The sequence below is a fragment of the Sparus aurata genome, chromosome 7 (assembly GCF_900880675.1).
Source record: "Sparus aurata chromosome 7, fSpaAur1.1, whole genome shotgun sequence".
Taxonomy (NCBI): domain Eukaryota; kingdom Metazoa; phylum Chordata; class Actinopteri; order Spariformes; family Sparidae; genus Sparus; species Sparus aurata.
Genome location: NC_044193.1, coordinates 22663954 through 22684166, shown reverse-complemented (window position 1 = coordinate 22684166; position 20213 = coordinate 22663954). Strand labels below are relative to the sequence as shown.

The window sequence follows — 20213 nt, the reverse complement described above, 5'->3', positions numbered from 1 at the left end:
TTTCGTTTCGGTTTTAAAATCTTACAACTTACACTTTCAAGACCATTACACCATGTAACAAATAATTCTCATCAACACCAATGGTAAATTGTTAAGGTGGTATAGAGCAAACGCTGTAACTTTGTGAAGTACTCCTATTTAAAAAAAAAGTGTCATTAGCATTTCCTGTGAGATCCTGTTTTACATAACTGTAAACTCAGTGGTGAAAATTGTGTGAAAGCAAATGAATTATTAGTTTTAACTGCTATATCTTCGCTTTCTATTTCTACTGTTACTTTGTTTTGCAACACAACATTATACACACAAATGCATTACATGTAGGTCAGCCCCCGACAAATAACTCATGAAGGGAGAAAAATTATGAAAATTAAGTTATAATTGTGTATAATTCTGCAAAGTTTGATGTTAAAACAAAGGCGGAGAGGAGCAGAGTTGAAGCAAAAATGATTATATTGAGTCAAACAAAAAGGGGGTGCGTGTGTGTGTGTGTGTGTGTGTGTGTGTGTGTGTGTGAGAGAGAGAGAGAGTGTGTGTGTATGCTTTTTCTGTATTGATCACTGCATTCAGGCGAATTAAAGTATCTGTACTCCTCCCCCAAACTACTTTGTAAAGGGGATGTGGTTGGAACGGTCAAATCAATTATACATAGCTTGGTAATTACAGCAAGGAATTAAAAGATGTGATGTCAGCATTTTGACAAAAATGTTTTCCTTTCACGTTACATCCCTCCATCTAAAATATGTTTGCCTTTCAGCCTGTCTTTGAAAGCTCCATAGATCCCACAGTTATATTAATCTCTCTAATATAATCCCACTATCGGTGGTCTAAGTGGTCAAGCGTGTGCACATCCTGTGTGCTTTTTTGTATGTCCACCTATAGTTGGGAGAGTGCATGTATGTGTGATCATGTAACTCCCTCACTCCCTCAACATCAACATTATATTTGCTGTCTCAGCTACTGTTGAGCCACATCAGCAATGTGAGAGCATTTTTCTTTTTGTTTAAAAAAACAAAACAAATGAATGGTAAGCTACGGGTTTTCAGCATTTAATTTTCATAGTTAATAAAATTGCATAAATATATTGCACTTGTTATAACTTCATCTGGATAGGTGCAGTTTATCAAAGCATATCATTTATTTTACAAAATCAAAATGTAAGATTAAACATAATGGGTAGTTGTTTTAAATGCAGTTTAAACTCCACACTTCTGGATTGTGTTGCACCAGCTGTTCATAAATCCATGTGTAAGTTTATGTCTAAAGTTCTACAGTCTTAGGAACTACAAGTTAGTTTCAGATGTACTTATTCGAGTTGAAACATTGAAACATATTGAGTGAAGACTTAGTAATGTGTAATTCAATTACTTGTAAAATGTTTCGTGCTGTTCGTTAGAGGCAATCAACAGTGTAACAGGAAATCACTTCAGCATTACTAACTAGGGTTGCAGATTTATAGCGTGGAATTAATGCTGACAGTCATATAGTGCACTTTTGTTTATATACTCCTTTTGAATTCCACAGTATTAGTGTTATTAAAAAAAATGTCTGTCAGGGCATAACATTTCTGTTAAATTGTCACAAGTTGAAGGCATCAACCACCAAACCTGAGTGTGTCATGATGAGGTGTTGGTCAGTCAAACGATCATAAACCTCAATGTGCTTCTTTGTAAGCTTTATCATCTACAGTTCTCATCCAGATCACTATCTATAACTATAATTAGGTAATGTTAGCATGCTAGCACTCTAAACTAAGAGAGTGAACACTGTTCAAATCTACTGAACATGTAAAGACATTTTGTTGTTGTTTTCTTGTAAGAAACTTCAGCTTAAATACTCCAGCTGCATAACTCGAATACAGTTGCATACCCAGACTGGCATATTTCACTTCTAGTGTTGTATTGATCTGTAAAAGTACTCAAAAAGAGTCTGAACCAGTTCAATCTAAAATACTGCTGAGTGTCTAGGAGACAAAATTCTACTGAAAAAAGTCTTGAGATGAAGATGAACCAGGTCCATCGATTAATGTACAGTATGTGTGAGTGTGTATTTGTGTGCATATTCAGGTAAAACAGGTGATTTTTTGCGGCTGATCATCTATACAAGTTTCACCCTCCTGACCCTCCAGTGCTTCATGCAGATCCCCTTCGCCTACATCCCACTACATGGTAAATACAAACTTGTGTCACTTCTCAGGATAACAAAGTGTTTTCTAGTAAAATAAAATGTCACCAATCCTGTGGGCAGACTTCAAAGAAATATTGTTGAATAAACTGTGAAACTGAGAAATACATACAGTATATTGTAATTTGTAACAAATCTTTTTTATTATAAACTGTAAAAACATCCAGGAACTGAGAGCAGCTTTGTTTCCAGCTTGATGACCATGTTTTTTTGTAACAGTTAGTGGCCAATGGGAAGCTGTCCTCTACCATGTGGGCATTGTAAGGTATGGACGAAGCACACAAACATTAATATTTTCGAGGAAAAAATCTGCTTATGCAGTTTCATTTTATGTATGTTTCCAGATTCAGCTCAGTTGATGCTGGGAACGTTGTGCGTCTCTTGGCCCCAGATATAGTCCTCCTCTTCTCATCTCTCTTCATACTGAGGCTGTGCAAAAGGCTACTGCGCCGTGTGCCACAAGTCAACCCCCATGAAAATGGAATACCAGCATCTGACCCAGAGGTACACGTCTGACACTCACCATCACTTTTTTAAAAATAATTTAACCTTAGGTTAAGAATGCACAGTATATTAACCTGATTGTTTCATGGGCCTGGCAGGAAGTGGAAACATCTGAAACAGAGTCTGAGGAGGAGAGTGACACAGAGTGCTCGTCCTTTGACAGTTCAGATATGACCACAGAGACGGTTCAGACTGGTCCGCCCCAGTTTGTCCAGAAGCTTATAGTGTTTGCAGCCGGACTGAGGCTGTTGCTGTCAGCAATCATGAACACAGCAGGGAAAGTGGTGGTGACTTTACTGTTGGGGCTCGCAGGTAAAATACAGGTGCTGGTGTGAGCATGAAGGCATACTGTACTTAGTTCCTAAGTTATGTCTACTTCACTTTTTCTTTCTTAGCTGTGTGTACATGTGTGTGAATGCAGGTATCATGCAGCCCTCCCTCACCTCAGCTGTGTATTTTGGGGCGTTTCTTGGCCTGGTTTGGTGGTGGATTTTCGGCCGCTCCATCAGCATGCTGATATTTAGCTCCCTGTGTGTGATGATGGCCATCTTCAGCGGAGGACACCTTCTGGCACTGTACGTCTACCAGCTGCCCCTGTCCCAGCAGTTTGTGCCGCCAGATGATGTCTACCCCAGGTACAGAAGTGATTAAAAAGTAGGATTAAACTGGAGTATTGTAGTGGAGTGATCTGATGGTTTTATTACATATCAGGTACCAGTTCATATGTATTATTGTCTCTCTCAGTCTCTGGCTCTAACTCTCATTTCGACTATCTCTCCTTTCGTTCTTCCTCTCTCATCTTCACCCTGCACTCCTTCCCCTCTACCTGTCCCAGATTGTTTGGTATGATGGGAGTGATCAGAGCCAACAGTTCTGACCGACACACTTTGGGTCTGCACCCACATGTCATCTGGCCTGATTTTGTCAACCCCTTTGTTCTGCTGCTGCTCTACAATACATTGGTGGCTCTGCTACACAAATGGGTCCACATCACAGAGGAGGTTTGTATGTGTGTCCGTGTGTGTCAGCTAATCTGCCACATTGACTTGCACTGCTACGAGTGCTGCTCCTTCCACTACTACTACTTTTACCACTGTCGATACTTCTACACACTGGACATGCAGGGACTTCTCCCAATATTTAGGCAATATTTAACTTACATGACAGGCTTCTAATAGCTGTTTTATTTCCCAGGATATTGCTGAAGGTAAGGAGTATGAGAGTCCAGCAGAGAGTCCAGAGATTCCTCCAAGCTTCTCCAGGGTCATTTACATCTCAGGAGATACGCAGGAGGTAACCTACAAACATGAATACATTCCTCTTTAAATGTATTGTTGGTCCCAGTTATGCTCGTTGTTAGTTTGTTTGGACATAGTATGTGCTAAACAGCTATACTGCAATTTTACTTTGGAATTTAAAAACATTTTAAAGATATAACAACCTCAGCATCTCTATTTTCAGCTTTTAAGCAGCACAGATGAGGAAACTTATCTACCCGATGAAGTAAGTCATTCTATTGCTAAATGTCTGAAGATGTTTCTGATTTAATGATAACAAGGTGAGATGTGTGAATAATGGTGCTCTCTTTCCTCAGCCAATGATTTTAATGAAGGGGCCTTCATGGCAAGATGTTGATAGAGACGATCTGGGATCTCTTTTAGGAGGGGCAGGGTACACAAACTGTTACCTGCCGCCTCAGTATGAAGGCAAAGACTCAGTGTCAAATGGTAATTATCAAATCTTTATATATATGACCTCAGCAACAACAATAAATTATTTGCTTACATTAATTTATAAAATTCAACTCTGAGTGTTGTTGTATTAAAACCTTAGCAAAACACAAATGAAGTCCTTGTGTCAGGGGTTTGAGTCTATTTGGTGTTTGCTACACTCTACACACACTTTTCTCTCCCTTGTGCTAGAGACAGAGAGCGAGGGAGAAATTGGGAATTTGGAGGAGTCTGAGATGGACATGAGGACTCCAACAGAGACCTTGCCTCCCCCCTCAGGCCCGAGTGGCCTGGTCATCTTTGGACGGCTGGTGCAAAAACACAGCTATGTCAGCGCCCTTATCATCATGATGGTAAAGGAAATATCTGAAAAGGGAAAAAATGTTGTGGTGTAGGTGTAATATTGAGTGTATGGACGTGCAACCAACCGACCAAAGTGGTAGTTGCAGCTTAGCACAAATAACTACACAACTTATATAAACAAATATATACAAACATATCTATTGATCAATGTAAGGTAGATACAGGAAGGTTTGGTATGTCTGACTTAAATAATTGATCAGTTATTAGAATAGTTGGTGATTCACCTCTAAAAGCACTATTTTGGTAGCTAGTTAAGCTAAATTAGCCTGGTGACTAGTTTAGCTTCTAAATCTAGTTTAAGTTTGCTAGTGGGCAGGTTAACTTAGCACACTGGTGTTTTTTCAAAATTCAGAGTATTTAAAACAATATAGTTGTTATTTTGACCTGTTATTTGCTAGCTGACCTAACAGACTGAGATTAGTCTAAACAAAAAGTAAATGAAGTAGGTGGAAAACAATGCACACACAATGCTATCTTAGCTAATGTTAAACTTTAGCTAGCATAAAGCTAAAAGTATTCTGTGACGTCAGTACAAACATTTGGCCCGAGTAACATGGTTGTGTTTAATAATTAGCCAGCTATTTTGGCTACAAAGTTGTCACCATATCCTGTACGTGTGTTTTAAGGTATGGAGCATCACTTACAACAACTGGCTGACTTTCGCCCTGCTGGTGTGGTCCTGTATAATTTGGATGATGAGAGACAGGCGCCGCTACGCCATGATGTCCGCCCCGTTCCTGGCTATCTACGGCACCGTCCTGGTGGTGCTGGGATACCTGAGCGGGTTCCGCCTGAGCCGGGCCGAGCTGTACCCCGGCCTCCCCCCGGCTGTGATAGCGGACTTTGACCTGAACAGTTATCACCCTGCGCCCTGCGTCCACCTGGGAGCAAAGGTGAGGAAGAGAGAAGGGGGTAAAAAAACAAAAAGTCGCATTAAAACACTTGAAATAATTAGCCTCGTGTTGCTAATTACAACCAACTGCACTTACAATGTCTGAACATACACACATGGTTTGCATTGTGTATTATATTACATTAAATACGCAACAACGGTTTGAAACAGTCTGGTATATATAAATTGTTAGTAGTTAAACATGGCTTTTCTGTGTTATCCAGGCCTATTGATTTGGTTGACAGTGGCAACTTCCTGCCAACAATAGCAAACCTTTATGTTACTGTCATCAGATCCTTATTTTGATTTTCATCCGTCTTTATTCTGTTTGGTACATTGAAGAAGGCAGAAACCTCACAAATATCTCACAGAAATAACTGAGATTGTTCAAACATTGTCACATAATAGTGAGTTCATGTGGGATCCCAATATAACATAATTTAAAAAATATTTTCAGTGTTTTCAAAACAGATTGAACAAGAAGCACAGGTTGGCAACAACAATTCAGCTGCCAGTTATTTCACTTCAAGCAATTTAAACTTTAAACCTAAGGAAAAATATTTTTTCCACAGATCAGTCTTTTATCGACAAGTTATTTTGCTACTTATTCTTATGGTAGCCACATTACGAGAAACACTTTTTTTGCTCAATAGATTACATTATGATTATTACAGAAATATTAACTTGAACCAATCTATGTTAACTATATAAGATTGTAAAAATACGCATGTACACTATATGTCAACTTTTGCTGCCATGTGCTTCCTGCAGGTCTTCTACAGCTTCAGCTTTTGGTTGATGTTTCGTCAGCAGCTAACAGAGAGGAGGGAGCAGCAGGGCTTAAAGGCGGAATCTCTAGATGAAGTCAAAGTTGTGCCACGTAATATATTTTCACTTTACTTTAATAAGTAAACCACTGCGTCAGAGGATAACCTTGAGTTTTGCATAATGCAAGCTGACCTGTACCCTCTCATCCAGTTCTTTGCTTTCCTCACCCCTCTCTTTCCCCTCTTCCTCCTCTTGGTTTTGTCCATATCAGCGGAGGAAAGTCAGCCATCGCCTCTGGTAGCGATGGTGATCTCAGGCGTAAAAGGGACGCTGGTGAAATACTGGATGCTCTGCTGCTGCTCCATGTTCTTCATCATTAGTTTCTCTGGAAAGGTATCTATTGACAAGCATTAAAAAACGAGTATGGGAGAAGTCCCATACTTTCATATTCACAACATGTTTCTAATCACACTTTCCAAACACTGAAGTGTCATCTGTGAGATGAATTTTGGAGGAAATCCCACGGCAGTAGTGAGGGTTTGCAGTGAAGTCCGAAAACTGCAGCGAATTTCCCTTAAATAGAAATTTCACTATAAAACTGCATACCTGAATTTCATGTAGTTATTTGTTTTGATAATCTTTCAACATTATTGTGACCATATTATCCCACTGTGACAATTTAAATCTCCTGTAATGCATTCAGTCATCATTCCACTCCATACATTATGCATTTGTCCTTTCACACACCTGCTAGATTACACTGCAATCTATATAATCTATAATATACTGTAAACTGTATTTTATTTTTGGTGTCTGTTTCATTGAGGTATGTTGTTTCTTTATTATAGACGCTGTAGTGACTGTTAATGCACAGAATACATTATGTATGTTTTGGCAGCCACTAATTACATTAATAACTTCACATTAAACATTAATAACAAAAATAAATGAATCTAGAAAGTAAGAGTGGTCCACGTAATTTTCATTACATTTTGTGCATGTCTAACAAATAAAAGTTAATTGCCCATTAAATGTACCTAATCTTGACCATGTTTCACTTGCTTAGGTGGTCGTCTACAAGATTCTCTACATTGTCCTTTTCCTCTTCTGCGTTGTCCTCTTCCAGGTTAGTGATTTGAGTGGTCTGGCTGGTAATAGACAGCCAACATTTAGTCTGTCTGATTTTAATACTACTTTGTACGAAACAGGTGAGAGCTTTCTCCCTTTTTGTGTGTAGAATGAGTGATATTTGGGATCTGAAGTTAAAGATTTTACCAGTAAGCAACCTTTCTTATTATCCAAGAAAGTGTAACCAGTTACATGATGTGTGAGTCAATAACCAGATGTGCTCAGTAGCAGCTGGTGCACATCGGAGGAGCTGCTTTTCTCCAGACATCTGGAACCAGAGTTTAGTCATGCTATTGGACAGTGATTAAAGCTCAGTGGGCTTAATGCAAATGATACAAAAAGCAACCAGAATCTATATGTCCTATAGCCTGATGTGCATAATGTTACTGCTTGTTGTTCTGCTGATGTGGTAGTGTCCCTGTCAGATCATCTGCCAGACACACAAACAGCGTTTGGTGAAGTGGATACGCACTGCTCTTTATCAGAGGCCAAAAATTGAAAATGTTTGAAAACGCCTCTAATCAGCCATAAACCTCACCATTGTGTGGCTCATTGTCCACACAAAAAATATGTGTTTCTTCTTGTTCTTTCAGTTGCCTTTTTCACTATGCAGAACAGTGTATGTGCAGAGCCTAACTCCTAAAAAATCGGATTTTTAGCAAATCCTTGTAAAATAGTCAGCATCCACAAGTGTGATGTGGAAAGTTGAAGCCTCAGTGCACACTGAGAATGGACATTACAGTGAAGTAGGAGAAATGTGAAATGAAAAACATTTTAGTTATATTATTATGTGCAATTTTAAAGATTGTGGTATTTTTCTACTTCACCAGCCCTGATAAAGTGCATCTTAGAGCCGCTTCCCTGGGCATTTCAACGGGAAGCATCCTGCACTGTACAATTTAAAAGTTGACTTTATTTTTTAAAAAATCCAGGAAACCGATTACCTCAGAATCACCTATAGTAAAGTTAACTACTACATTTAAATTGTATGAGCTAAAAAGTTTTTACCAGTTAAAATGATTAGTATGCTCTACCTGGTCGTTTTGAGATTATCCGTTTCCTCTATTTTTTACGTAGGATCACTTTCACAGATTTTACAGTGTAGGTAGAGACTGTCACCATCTAAATGAATGGGAGGCCAAGGTGACGTGACATTGCAGTCAAAACAACATTTTTACAAGTCGAAATCACTGGAGGCAGCCTTTGGACTGGCAGGAAATGCTAAATATGCACATGTAATCCAGTCAGCCTATAAACATAACATGTGACTCAAAGCAACCTTTTTTTATCATGACCCTTTCTCTTTAATTATTTCAGCATTTTCTTGCAGTATAATGGCGTTATTCTCAAAATCTCTAATACATTTTTCTAACATTAGCCCTAATATTGTCGTAGCATATAGTATGCATGTATTCTCAGACTATGTACTATATATAAAATAGTAGAGTAGATGAAGGATGGAAATTTGATATTAAGATTGTGGTTAAGAAGAAATCTGCTTCAGTAGTTGAGATGCCACCATAGTTTTAGCTTCATCTTACACTGTAATGTGTTCACTTCTAAATTATCATTAGTGGATCATTCTGCCGTTGTTTGAGCATAAAAACCTTCAGATGGATCCAGCTCTTATAGAAACCGCTCAGCGATACAATTTTACAGTTAAAAGTATTGATTATGACTCATAAACACATACACAGTCATTATTTTGCTGTTGTTTTCCTGTTTTTTCTCCCCCATCTTATGTTTCTGCTGACCTTTTAGAAACACGGTAGGCACTTACAGGAAGGCCTAATGGCTGTGGAGGTGACGTAAGACACTATTTGTCTGTTTTGACACCATCAGCAACATCCTGGTGTTCTACATACTGGAGTTTGTGATCGAAGGGAAATAGGCAACACAAACCTGACACCAGCACTTGTTTAATATGCAAACAGGAATTTAAATTACAATAACAGCAGAACACGTTGTGACAATTTCATAAAGCCAATAATTAGATAAGGGTGTGTCTTTTCTGTCCCCTCAGGTCCGCTATGATGTGTGGCGTCGGCTCCTGAAGACGTTCTGGGCAGTGGTGGTCGGTTACTCCATGGTGGTGTTGATCGCCATCTACATGTACCAGTTCAGAAGTGTGTCTGCGCTATTCAGACAGATCATGGGCATGTCAGAGGAAGGGTGAGTTTCTGTGGCCTAAGTTTGTATTAAATATATATGTTCATGTATATGAATTCAGTCTGAACCGTATGGCAGGCTTGGCTCTTCTTGTTCATTATCATCTGACTTTTCAGTCTCCGTGATCTGGGTTTGGAACGGTACGACACAGTGGAGCTGTTTGCACGTATCCTGCTTCCTGCTGCGTTCCTATTGGCTTGTATCCTTCAGCTGCACTACTTCAACTCAGACTTCCTGACTCTCACTGACCTCGACAATGTACCTGTCAGACAAGCTCCCAGGTGAGATGGCAAGAATATGTGCAGGCAGAGAGAGAATATCCTACTCTAATAAAATAGTGCATGCTTCACTATTGATGGATGGAAGTGCCCTTTTTTTCTTGGATGTTAAAACAAGCACTTACCGTGTTTCCCGTATGTACTTTATATATGTTGTGGTTGACTGCTAAACACATTGTATATCTCTGTTTGATCTAATTTTTTTTATCCATTCTTCTCTCCACTCAGGGAGGAAGAGCTCAGGAGTTCAGTCAATGTGATATCTGAGACGTAAGAGCTGCATTTATTCCCCCATAAATGTTTTGTTGTGCTCACATTTCAGACGCTTTGACGCTTTGTGTAAAGACCCATCAGAGTTAACTGCATATCACAAAGTGGATTTATTGCCTGTAGATCTAATAAGTGTTTGAACCAGGTGTAAACATATTGCCTGTGGATCTCTCAAGGAGAACCATAATTCCTGCTTTGGTTGTGTAAAAATGATGTAACATTGAGTAATTTGTAATTGTGACATTATTGTCTTTCTTCAGTGTCCATCATAGTATCAGAGATATCAGTAATACTCACTGTAATATTCAATGCACGTGTCTCTCTAATTGAATTCCCAGCATCAAAGAAAACATTGAAAAGTTCCAGAAGAGGTAAGGCCGTTGTTTGACTCTTGATTCTGCTAACGAATCAGCGTTTATCTCTACAGTACATACTTTATCATGCTTATTTTCCTGGTAAAATAATGGCTTAAATAAAAAGTTTGATAGATAAAATACTTATATAAGAACGTAATTCATGTTCATATCTACTGTATCTATTTTGGGGTATGGTATTGAGAAATAATTGATTATTGTGTAAACTTTTCAAATGTTTCCCTGTTGTCCTCCAGGCTTGTGAAGGAACAAATGGGAACTGGAAAAAGTCAGGAGACCCTAAACAGTATCGGGCTACAAACCCCCTCAGAGAGAGGATCGGAGGAGCAGAAAGAGATGACAGGAGAGGGTAACTACAGCTTAAAGGGGAATTCTAATATTTTCTTTTTTGTTCATGGTATGTTTTTTTTTGTTTTTTTCCACATACATAATAGAAAATACAAAATAGGGCCATGACGGAAATTAACAAGAACTACAATAGCACATACACACATACAAAAGAGGAGAAAAAGAAAAAAGAATAAATAGAATAGATAAATAAATAAAAAAAGGGGGGGGGGTCAGGAGGGTCTCACGTATATACCATCAAAGCACATACCAGAGCAGTTACATGAGGAGGTTCACAGTCATAGGCCACAGAGTAGATGTACAGTAAACTTACAAAGTGTCTGGAGGTTGCAAGTCAAGGCCCTCTACATGCAGAGGGAACGGCTGCCACATTTCATTAAATTTTGAAACAGAGCCTTAAGTGTTTTGAAAACATTAATATATCCCTGATCCACAATGAATGTGATTGTGGGTGTTGTGATTTCCAGTGTCTCAGAATTCGACGTCTAGCGATCAAACAGAGAAAAGCAACAAAATCAGATTGGGGTTGTCTAACTTAGTGGAATCTGATAAGACACCGAATAGGGCCATGAGTGGACATGGCTCCCGAGTGTTTTGAAATACATCAGAGAGAGTAGAGAATATAGAAACCCAGTATGCATGCAAGGATGGACATGTCCAAAACATATGAATAAGAGTGCCACGATTTTGTCGACATTTATCACACAGTGGGTCAATGTTGCAATAGATACGGGACAGTCTGGGCTTGGTCCAATATACACGATGTAGAAGCTTGCATTGAATAACCCCATGCCTGGCACATACAGAAGATGAATGGACAGGCAAGAGGATAGATTCCCATAAGTGTGACAGATCTACTTTAAGATCCTGGGACCAAATAGTTACACATGTTTGGTCAGAAGGAGAACAAAGAGAGAGAGTTGCATCATAGAGAGTAGATATTAACCCCTTCACTGCCATGGGAGCCTTAAGGATTGTATCAATCGGTGTATCTGCTGGAGTGTGAGGAAAATCTTGATACCTCTTTCTGTAAAAGTCTCTTACTTGAAGGTATCTGAACAGATGAGAATTTGGGAGATGAAATCTCTCAGCCAATTGCTGAAGTGAAGCAAAGACACCTTGAACAGACAAATTCCTCACTGTATGTATGCCATTTTGAAACCACAACTCAAAGGCTTTGTCCTGCATTGAAGGAGGAAATAGGGTTTTTACCAATTGGCATGCATAGTGGTGGTATCTGAGCTCCAATATTTTTACAAAACTGACAGGGAAGGAAGTAATAAGTGCAGAGAGAGAGGCTGGAGCACAAGATGACAACTCCATCAGACACCAAGCAGGGGAATCATCATCTGCTCGCATCCAGTGCAGGATTGGTTGCATGTTGGCAGCCCAGTAGTAGTATAAAACGTTGGGTAGTGCCATACCAGTGTCTCCTTTTGGTTTTTGTTGGACATTTTTACATAGTCGGGGAACTCTTCTGTCCCATATAAACTCCAACACGGCCGTGTCTAATTTGTGGAAGAATGGCTTTGGAATAATGCAGGAATACACTGGAAAGATAAAGTACTGTCATCTTAACTGAACTGATTCTACCTGCCAAAGGTAAAGGCAATGACGACCAATGGTGAAGATCATCATTTACATGTGTGAATAAAGTTTCAAAATTTGATTTAAAAAGTTTGTTAAATTTATCAGTAACCACCCCTAGGTATGTAAAACCTTTCTTTGACACTTTAAAGGGAAGTGTTGAAAGCAGATTTGTGGCTGGAATTCTGGTATTTTCAAACCTGTGCTCTATTTTTACATATTTGCATGTCCAACTCACTAATGTTCACCGAGAGTTTTTGAATTGGTCCAGCAGAATGCCTCGGTAATCCATAACATAACTGGTGTTTGGTGTAACCTGTTAGTTTGGATCTGAACATACCCTTTTAGAACACACAATAACACAGACAAACTAATGATTGAAGCAGCTTAAAGTAAGCATGTCTATAGTGATCTAGCATACCTACCTGCCTAGATTTAAAAATACCAATCACCAGAAATCAATCGCTGAGTCTCAATTAACAAATGGTCAACTTTCTCCAGAATCACCAACTGTACTTTTTAGACCCCAAATGGCTCCTATGTCTCCTTTTATTGTGTCAATGGAGCAGGACAACTTTTTGACATGGCATTATATTACAACAATATGTTTCTCAGACACTGGCATTTTACCTTTGAAAATCTTTATCAGCTCAACCTTTGTTGCCATTTAATATATGTTTTAAATTTAAATGAAAGCATACGAGTACACACACGTTTCTTGTCACATTTTTGTGTCATGGTTTCCTCGGCGGTTACACAGATATCACAATGTATTATAGATGATTGTCTCGCCATAAACATGACAGCTATGTGACAGCTGTAGCAATGACATGATGTTCAAATCATATCTGATGGTTCCTCCTTCCCTACCATCACTACCTTCTATTCCTCCCAGAGTCTGTCGCCAGCAGTCCTGAGAACAAGTGGTTTGTGATTGTGGACCGGGCGAGCCTGCTGCTCATTCTTGCTTTGTCAGGAATCCAAAAGATCCAGGAGCAGTGCTGGAGGCTGCTGGAGCTCCACAGCCTCAAAATCGTGTCCTCTGGCATCATCTGGGTGTCACTGCAAGAGGTGGGGTCACTGATCAGTACAAACATGAAGTTATTCTGCTCAGATTAAATGTTGAGTTCTGTGTTCACTAATGTACTTGACATGATTTCCATTTTATCAAGGTTTCTCTGATGAACTTACTCTTCCTGGTTTTGTGGGCATTTGCACTGCCGTTCCAACGGTTACGACCTTTGGCATCCAGCATCTCTGCTGTTTGGGCCTGCGTCATGGTGGTGTGTAAAATGTTTTACCAGCTGAAAGTCATCAAACCCCTCGATTATTCTTCAAACTGCACAGCTGTGAGTATCCGTGTGTTTTGCGCAGTTGTTAATAATACCTCTGATAGCAGCACATGTGGATATGCTTTAACTAATCTTTGTGTGAATCATCCTTCATATTCACACCACTTAAACATATTTGTCGCTTGTATTTAGGGCCTGATACCTTCCAACAGCTCTGGCCTGGATGATGGAGTCGAGATGAGGGGAAACATGCTGGAGCTGCTCAGGGAGTCCATTCTCTACATCGAGCCTGTCGACCCGCTGTACTGGTGTGGAGCGCTGCTTAAATGTGAGGGCAGGATCCTCCCCTGTCTCCAGGTATGGTGATATGCCTGCCAAAGCCTTTCTTTCTTTCTTTCTTTCTTTCTTTCTTTCTGCATTTTCATTCCATTATATAATATTGAGCACACTCAACCACGTTCACGCTCCAACACAATCAGCTTTTGATTTATTGCAGGTAAAACTCTGGTTGAAAATCCTTTAGATAGCTTTATATAGTTTTGAAGCTTAATGAAATCCCTAAGATCTCGGAGAGGCCCTAGAAAGACAACAGGATTGCTAACTCCAGTCTTAATTTAAGAGGCACACAACCAGTTCGGTCCAGAGTTTGAATTTGTTTTTGAAGTCGCTTGGATATTGTCCCAGATAACCTCTTCCCTTCTTCTGTTGTAGAACCATCTGTTGGTGCTGGGGCTGCTGGTGTTTGAGGCAACAGTCCATCGGCACCAGCTGTACTTCCGTCTACATAACGACCTGAAGACCCCGCCCTTCAGCATCATCTTCCAGGGCATCACCAGGCAGCACCTGGACCACGGCATCCTGCCCTGCATCAAGTACTTCATCAACTTCGGCTACTACAAATTTGGACTGGAGGTACTTTTTAGGCTCTTTCGTGTTTCTGCTCATGTGTATCTGAACTGTTAAACATATCTGACACTGACTTCTGTACATGCACACGCTTCTTTTCAGATTAGTTTGATCATGGCCGTGAACATGATTGGTCAGAGGATGGATTTCTATGCCCTCCTACATTCCTGTGCCTTAATGGCTCTCCTGTTACGAAGACGCAGGAAGGCTATTGGAGAGGTGTGGCTTAAATACTGCTGCTTCACTGCTGGGCTCATGGTGCTGCAGTACGTGCTCTGCATTGGCATCCCGCCTGCTTTCTGTGCTGGTATGGAGTTATTATTTTTTTAACATATGACATTTTGTGAAAATAAACTACTGATGTATATGATTGATATCTAGTTCCTCATTTATATTCACAATACTTTTACATTCAGTTTTAAACACCCAATGTTTTGCTTTTTAGAAACTGAGAAGCATAAAAAGTCAAAGGAAGAAGAAGCTTAAGTACCATCTATCGTGATTTATTAACAAGAGATTTAATGAAAAAAACTGAGAGAAACATCACAGGAAAGAACACACTGATGATAATGTGATATATTAATCTGTCAGTCACTTTTTTTACATTAACTGATTAATGGTTTCGTCTAAAAAGAAATTCAGAAAATAATCTCAAATTTCCAGGTCATCAATTTTAAAAACAGTTGTCAAATAATTCGGAGTCTATTAACCAACTGTAGATGATTGTTTTTTATTAACGATTATCTTGGTAACTATATTTTTACTGCTTTTAAGTCTCATTCAATGCCTTTTACTTTATTCTGTTTTCTCATCAGATTACCCCTGGAGAACTGCTGTTCATCCTTTAACCTCCAATGTTATTAAGTGGTTTTACTTTCCTGACTTTGCCAGAGAACCCGATCCTTCATTCATATTCTGTGAGTTTATCTTTGCTCTCTTCTGTCTTGACTTTGAACCTGTTCCTCATCATGTCAGATTTTGACTGCCCCTCTGCTCTCTGCAGACGACCTCCTCCTGCTGCTCTGCTCTTCTCTGCAGTTGCAGGTGTTTGAGGAGGAGAACCGGGCAGCGGTGCGACTGCTGGCTGGAGACAATGTTGAGATCAGTCGAAGTCTGGATCCTTGTTCCTTCAACCAGTTCATACCTGTTGATAACTTCCTTCACTGCAGGTCAGACACTATATTTTCTGCTCTTCCTGCACGTGACTCACCTTCAAAGTCTATATTTATAGACCCCAGATAAGAACAGGACATAGCCTGAACTCTATAATTCAAACAGCTTCCTGCTCTGTAGGATACACTGTAGGTGGAAAACTGTGAGTCCATCCCGCTGGTTTGTGGTCTTTTTCGGAGCATTAAGGGGAGTTAGATTATTCATTTATGTGAGTTGTCAAACCCATAAAGCTGTTCTGGTAACGTGAAACTGCTGGCTCAGCACTCATGGACAGCTCCCATTTCCATGTTTGGCTAGAGCTTTGTTTATGGGCTTTGTGTTCCCTCTCTCATCAGATTTGCCATCTCGCTGTTAACGGAATATATTTTACTGATAAAAAGTAACTTAATTAATGCCAAAAATTGATGTCAGTCATATTAATAATGGACAATATATTAGAAAGAAATAGGTTGTCTTGTAAGAGAGTAACAATTTTTATTGGCTGATGAATTTGGTATTTGAGTTGGACAGTGGCTTGTTTCTTAACCATCATTAAATGTCTTTCATAAACGCTAACACCTGGTCTCACTGATAAATGGAATATGGTATTTTGCAGTATTGCTTACTGTAACAATGACAGAACAATCATCAACTCCATTAATGTGGAAATTAATCAGCAGTTTTGATCATCAATTATTTTTATCGGGATCTATCAAGGTTGTGTTTTGTTACTTGAATTTTTACAGCAGTTTTTTCCTAAAAGATCTACAAATATATTTATAGCCAAAATAATGTCAGATGCAGTTATAGTCCATACATTTTCTTTTAAAATGCTTCACTTCACTAAGAGTTTGACGTTTTCCCTATTTGCTTTGTTAGCTGGGTAGGTTGAAATCAATATAATGTCTGTACACTAATCCTGAAGCTACAGCCAGGAGAAGATTAGCTTAGCATTTAGCCTGGAAACAGATGAGAAGAGCTATCTCGGCTTGATGAACAGCAGCATGGTACTGTTCTCCAGCTCTCTAGCAGGTTTTTAACTTAAGTCAGAAATAAACAAAGGCAATAATAAAGACAAAAGATCATGGTTGTAGATCATATTAAGTACAAAGGCATGAGAGGTGTCAAACTTCTCATCAAAAATCTTTAATTTTTTAGATTACCTTTAACAAGTGGATACAAAAATCTTTGGTTTTGTCATTTTCCACAGTAAAGCAAGGAATGACTCATTTTCAGTTGCTCTGGCAGCATGTCTTTGTCATGTTGCTCTTTTTCAGCGATAAAATGTCCCTCTGTCTGGTCCTCAGGTGCTACCTCGACATGGTAAAGGTGTTTGTGTTCAACTATTTTTTCTGGCTGGTGCTGTGCCTCCTCTTCATCACCGGCACCACGCGGATCAACGTCTTCTGTCTGGGATACCTGCTGGCCTGTTTCTACTTCATGTTGTTCGGAGGCAGTGTGTTGATGCAGCCAGTCAGATACATCCTGCGACTGTGGGACTGGCTCATCGGATACACCTGCTTTGTGATCGGCATGAAGAACCTGCTGTCTGTGAGTTACCACACAGTAAAGAAATAATTTTAAATCGGTAAAGATCAGATTATGTTTCACCATTTGCAGCAGTCTCTGTACTTGGTTAAAGCTTCTCTATGCTATTCCAATGTCTTTTGTGATCAGCTCGGTTCCTGTGCCTACCTGGACAGCCTGATGAAGAACAGCTGCTGGTTTATTCAGGCTTTCAGCATGTTCTGCACCATCAATGGCTATGACATCCGTAAGTGTCTTTAACAGATGATAAATCATCTTAAATTTTAGGACATTCTTGTGTTTGTATATTAATACTATAAACTGATACTTAAAGAAACCTTAGTGCTGCTGTTAGACAGGTTCACAAAACGGGGAACTAAGACTTTATTGAGCATCTCTTGATGTCTCCAAACAGTTTGGTCAAAGTTACCATTGAATTATTCAGACAGAGTGTAACACATTGGTTTTTCAGCTGATCCTGATGATGAGTGTGAGCTGCCTGCGGATGAGGCTGGCATCCTCTGGGATGCGGTTTGTTTCACCGTCCTCCTGGCACAGAGGAGGGTCTTCCTTAGCTACTACTTCCTCTATGTGGTTTCGGAACTCAAGGCTTCAAAGATACTGGCCTCCAGGTCTGTACTCATATATGTTTAACAGCCTCTTGAATAGGTTTCTAACATAATTTGAAGCAACACAAAACAAATGTACAGGTGGGGTGGGGGATACAGCAAGCTGCAGGGACAAAATACACCAACAGTGACAGTCATGCTCTTTTCCTCCCTTACCTCTAAGGGGCGCTGAGCTCTTTGAAGCCAAAGTGAAGAAGCTAATAGCAGCCAGACTGGAGATGGAGATGAAATCTGTGGAGACACTGAAGAAACAGTAAGAAACATCAAACCATGTAAAGTCAGTATAAAGTACAACATTTCAAGTTCAGTATTAAATGAATGTCAATAGGCTTTATTGGCTTGACATTTTATATGTGTTGCCGAAGCACAATTGGAGTTGTGAAATATAATACTAAGGAAGGGAATTAACAAAGAATAGAATAAATGATATGAGTTAACAAAATAGAATGACTAATGAAATAGATCAATACCATTTCAACTTACCTGATGTAAATGAATGGATCCAGTGAGCAGTGACAACCAGCAGAACTTCCCCTCTCAATCTCATGTTTATCTTCTGTCTAAAAAGTAAACAGAAAGCAGGTGACATGTCTTTTCGCCTTCTTCCTATAGGATGGAGAAGATCAAATCTAAACAGAAGGGTCGGCCAGCAGCAGCAGACAAACCAGCTCTACCTGCCGTCCAGGAGCAGGGGACACTGGGTAACACAAGTCAATTTATTGTCTGTTTCTACCGTTAATAGACTAGCAAAGCGTTAGCAGGCTCCTTCCATGAAAATATTTTAGATATGCAGGTTTAGTCTGTTTGTATTTAAAGTGTTTTCAGATTATTCACTACTAAACAAAAAAGAGAAGGAGGGTGTACATTTTTATTTTGTGACAGAAGAGATGTTCCATTGTAAAAGAAAATCTCTTATTTAGGCATTAAATGTTTTGGCCAAACAGTTTGTGTTTTTCTTATGATCAAAGGCAATTATGTCAACATGGGGTTTTTGGTCCACTTTTATAATACCCTTACTCACGTGCATCAGTGTTTACTTCATGAAATTCAAAATCATAAAAATATTGTCAATTGCTTAACAGACTGATGTGTGTTTTCCAGATGATGATGAGAAGGCAAAGAGAGATGCAGGAAAATGGTGGAAGCCATGGGTGTCTCGGCCTGGAGGTGAGCAGCGACATCACGTGACATTAAACGTGGCTCAGTTCTCTCACACTGAGGGGTTAAACAAACCACCTCTGGATCACATGCCTTGCTCAAAAGCGCAACAGAAAGTCTAATGATGTAGTTTTGTCACTGATCCGATTTATGCAGTGGAAAACAACTGTGGTTACCACCTGTTTGAGAGTGACAGTGAGGAGGAAGAGGAGGAAGTTCCAGAGAAGAAAGAAGAGGAGGAACCACCAAAGAAGAAATCTGCTTTCCAGGTGAGAGCCAGGAAAACACCTGAAACAAAAAGAACTAATGACAAATGTTCAATTGAACTATGAATGGTATTTAATTAATTTGACATTAACTACACACATACGTTACACTCTCTCCTTTAATGTCTTTATATTGTCACATAACTCAGGATGTTAATCTGATGTCTTTTTTTTCCCCAGTTGGTGTACAACGCCTGGGTCACAAGCTCTAAGTCGGCTCTTAAGGATCTAAAGAAGGATAAGAAAAAAAGGAAAAAAGAGGAGAAGAAGAGACAAAAGAGAGAGCTGCAGAAACAGCAGGGTGAGAGAGCAACGTGGTGTTGATGTAATTCTGTATTTTGTGGTCTGTTTTATTTGAATCATATCAGTCTTTGGAGGCAAATTTGGAGTCTTGTTTCATTAAGTTAAATTGTGATACAGAATGATTTGGTAAAACAGGCAAAAGTATGTCTACCAACAGTTGTGTCATGGAGCAGACCCTGAAACCTCTGCCTGCTAACTAACTGTACTACAGAAGAGATCCTCAGCAAACAGTTAGATTTAATTTACTTATACTGCATTTACTTCTATCTTTTTAACTTGTTCTGAAAGTGGCGCTAGATGCACTGCCACAGTGTCATTAAAATTCGAAAAGTTTACCCTCTGCAATGCATAAATGTGCACGAAAATGTAATGATACAGTATTGTTTGC

At 39.4% G+C, this 20213-nt stretch overlaps 2 protein-coding genes across 2 annotated transcripts in view; one reads left to right on the top strand and one right to left on the bottom strand.

Annotated features, from left to right (window-relative positions):
* The window catches only part of gnas (GNAS complex locus), a 34896-nt gene extending 31631 nt beyond the window's left edge, over positions 1-3265 (bottom strand). Inside the window, exon 1 of the mRNA XM_030423150.1 lies at positions 3129-3265. The gene's annotated coding sequence lies outside the window, so the exon portion shown is untranslated. The remainder of the gene's footprint in view (positions 1-3128) is intronic.
* LOC115584321 (piezo-type mechanosensitive ion channel component 2) overlaps positions 2431-20213 on the top strand; it is a 29291-nt gene continuing 11508 nt past the window's right edge. Inside the window, exons 1-33 of the mRNA XM_030421660.1 lie at positions 2431-2441; positions 2526-2685; positions 2784-2997; positions 3107-3320; positions 3521-3698; positions 3880-3978; positions 4147-4188; positions 4280-4412; positions 4608-4768; positions 5405-5671; positions 6442-6550; positions 6710-6831; positions 7505-7564; positions 9590-9738; positions 9852-10016; positions 10242-10283; positions 10622-10654; positions 10894-11006; positions 13488-13663; positions 13765-13941; positions 14077-14241; positions 14596-14796; positions 14893-15097; positions 15606-15707; positions 15794-15959; positions 17250-17493; positions 17620-17716; positions 17942-18101; positions 18262-18351; positions 18711-18799; positions 19200-19265; positions 19413-19525; positions 19703-19823. Coding sequence (XP_030277520.1) covers positions 2431-2441; positions 2526-2685; positions 2784-2997; positions 3107-3320; positions 3521-3698; positions 3880-3978; positions 4147-4188; positions 4280-4412; positions 4608-4768; positions 5405-5671; positions 6442-6550; positions 6710-6831; positions 7505-7564; positions 9590-9738; positions 9852-10016; positions 10242-10283; positions 10622-10654; positions 10894-11006; positions 13488-13663; positions 13765-13941; positions 14077-14241; positions 14596-14796; positions 14893-15097; positions 15606-15707; positions 15794-15959; positions 17250-17493; positions 17620-17716; positions 17942-18101; positions 18262-18351; positions 18711-18799; positions 19200-19265; positions 19413-19525; positions 19703-19823 — 4444 coding nt within the window. The remainder of the gene's footprint in view (positions 2442-2525; positions 2686-2783; positions 2998-3106; positions 3321-3520; positions 3699-3879; positions 3979-4146; positions 4189-4279; positions 4413-4607; positions 4769-5404; positions 5672-6441; positions 6551-6709; positions 6832-7504; positions 7565-9589; positions 9739-9851; positions 10017-10241; positions 10284-10621; positions 10655-10893; positions 11007-13487; positions 13664-13764; positions 13942-14076; positions 14242-14595; positions 14797-14892; positions 15098-15605; positions 15708-15793; positions 15960-17249; positions 17494-17619; positions 17717-17941; positions 18102-18261; positions 18352-18710; positions 18800-19199; positions 19266-19412; positions 19526-19702; positions 19824-20213) is intronic.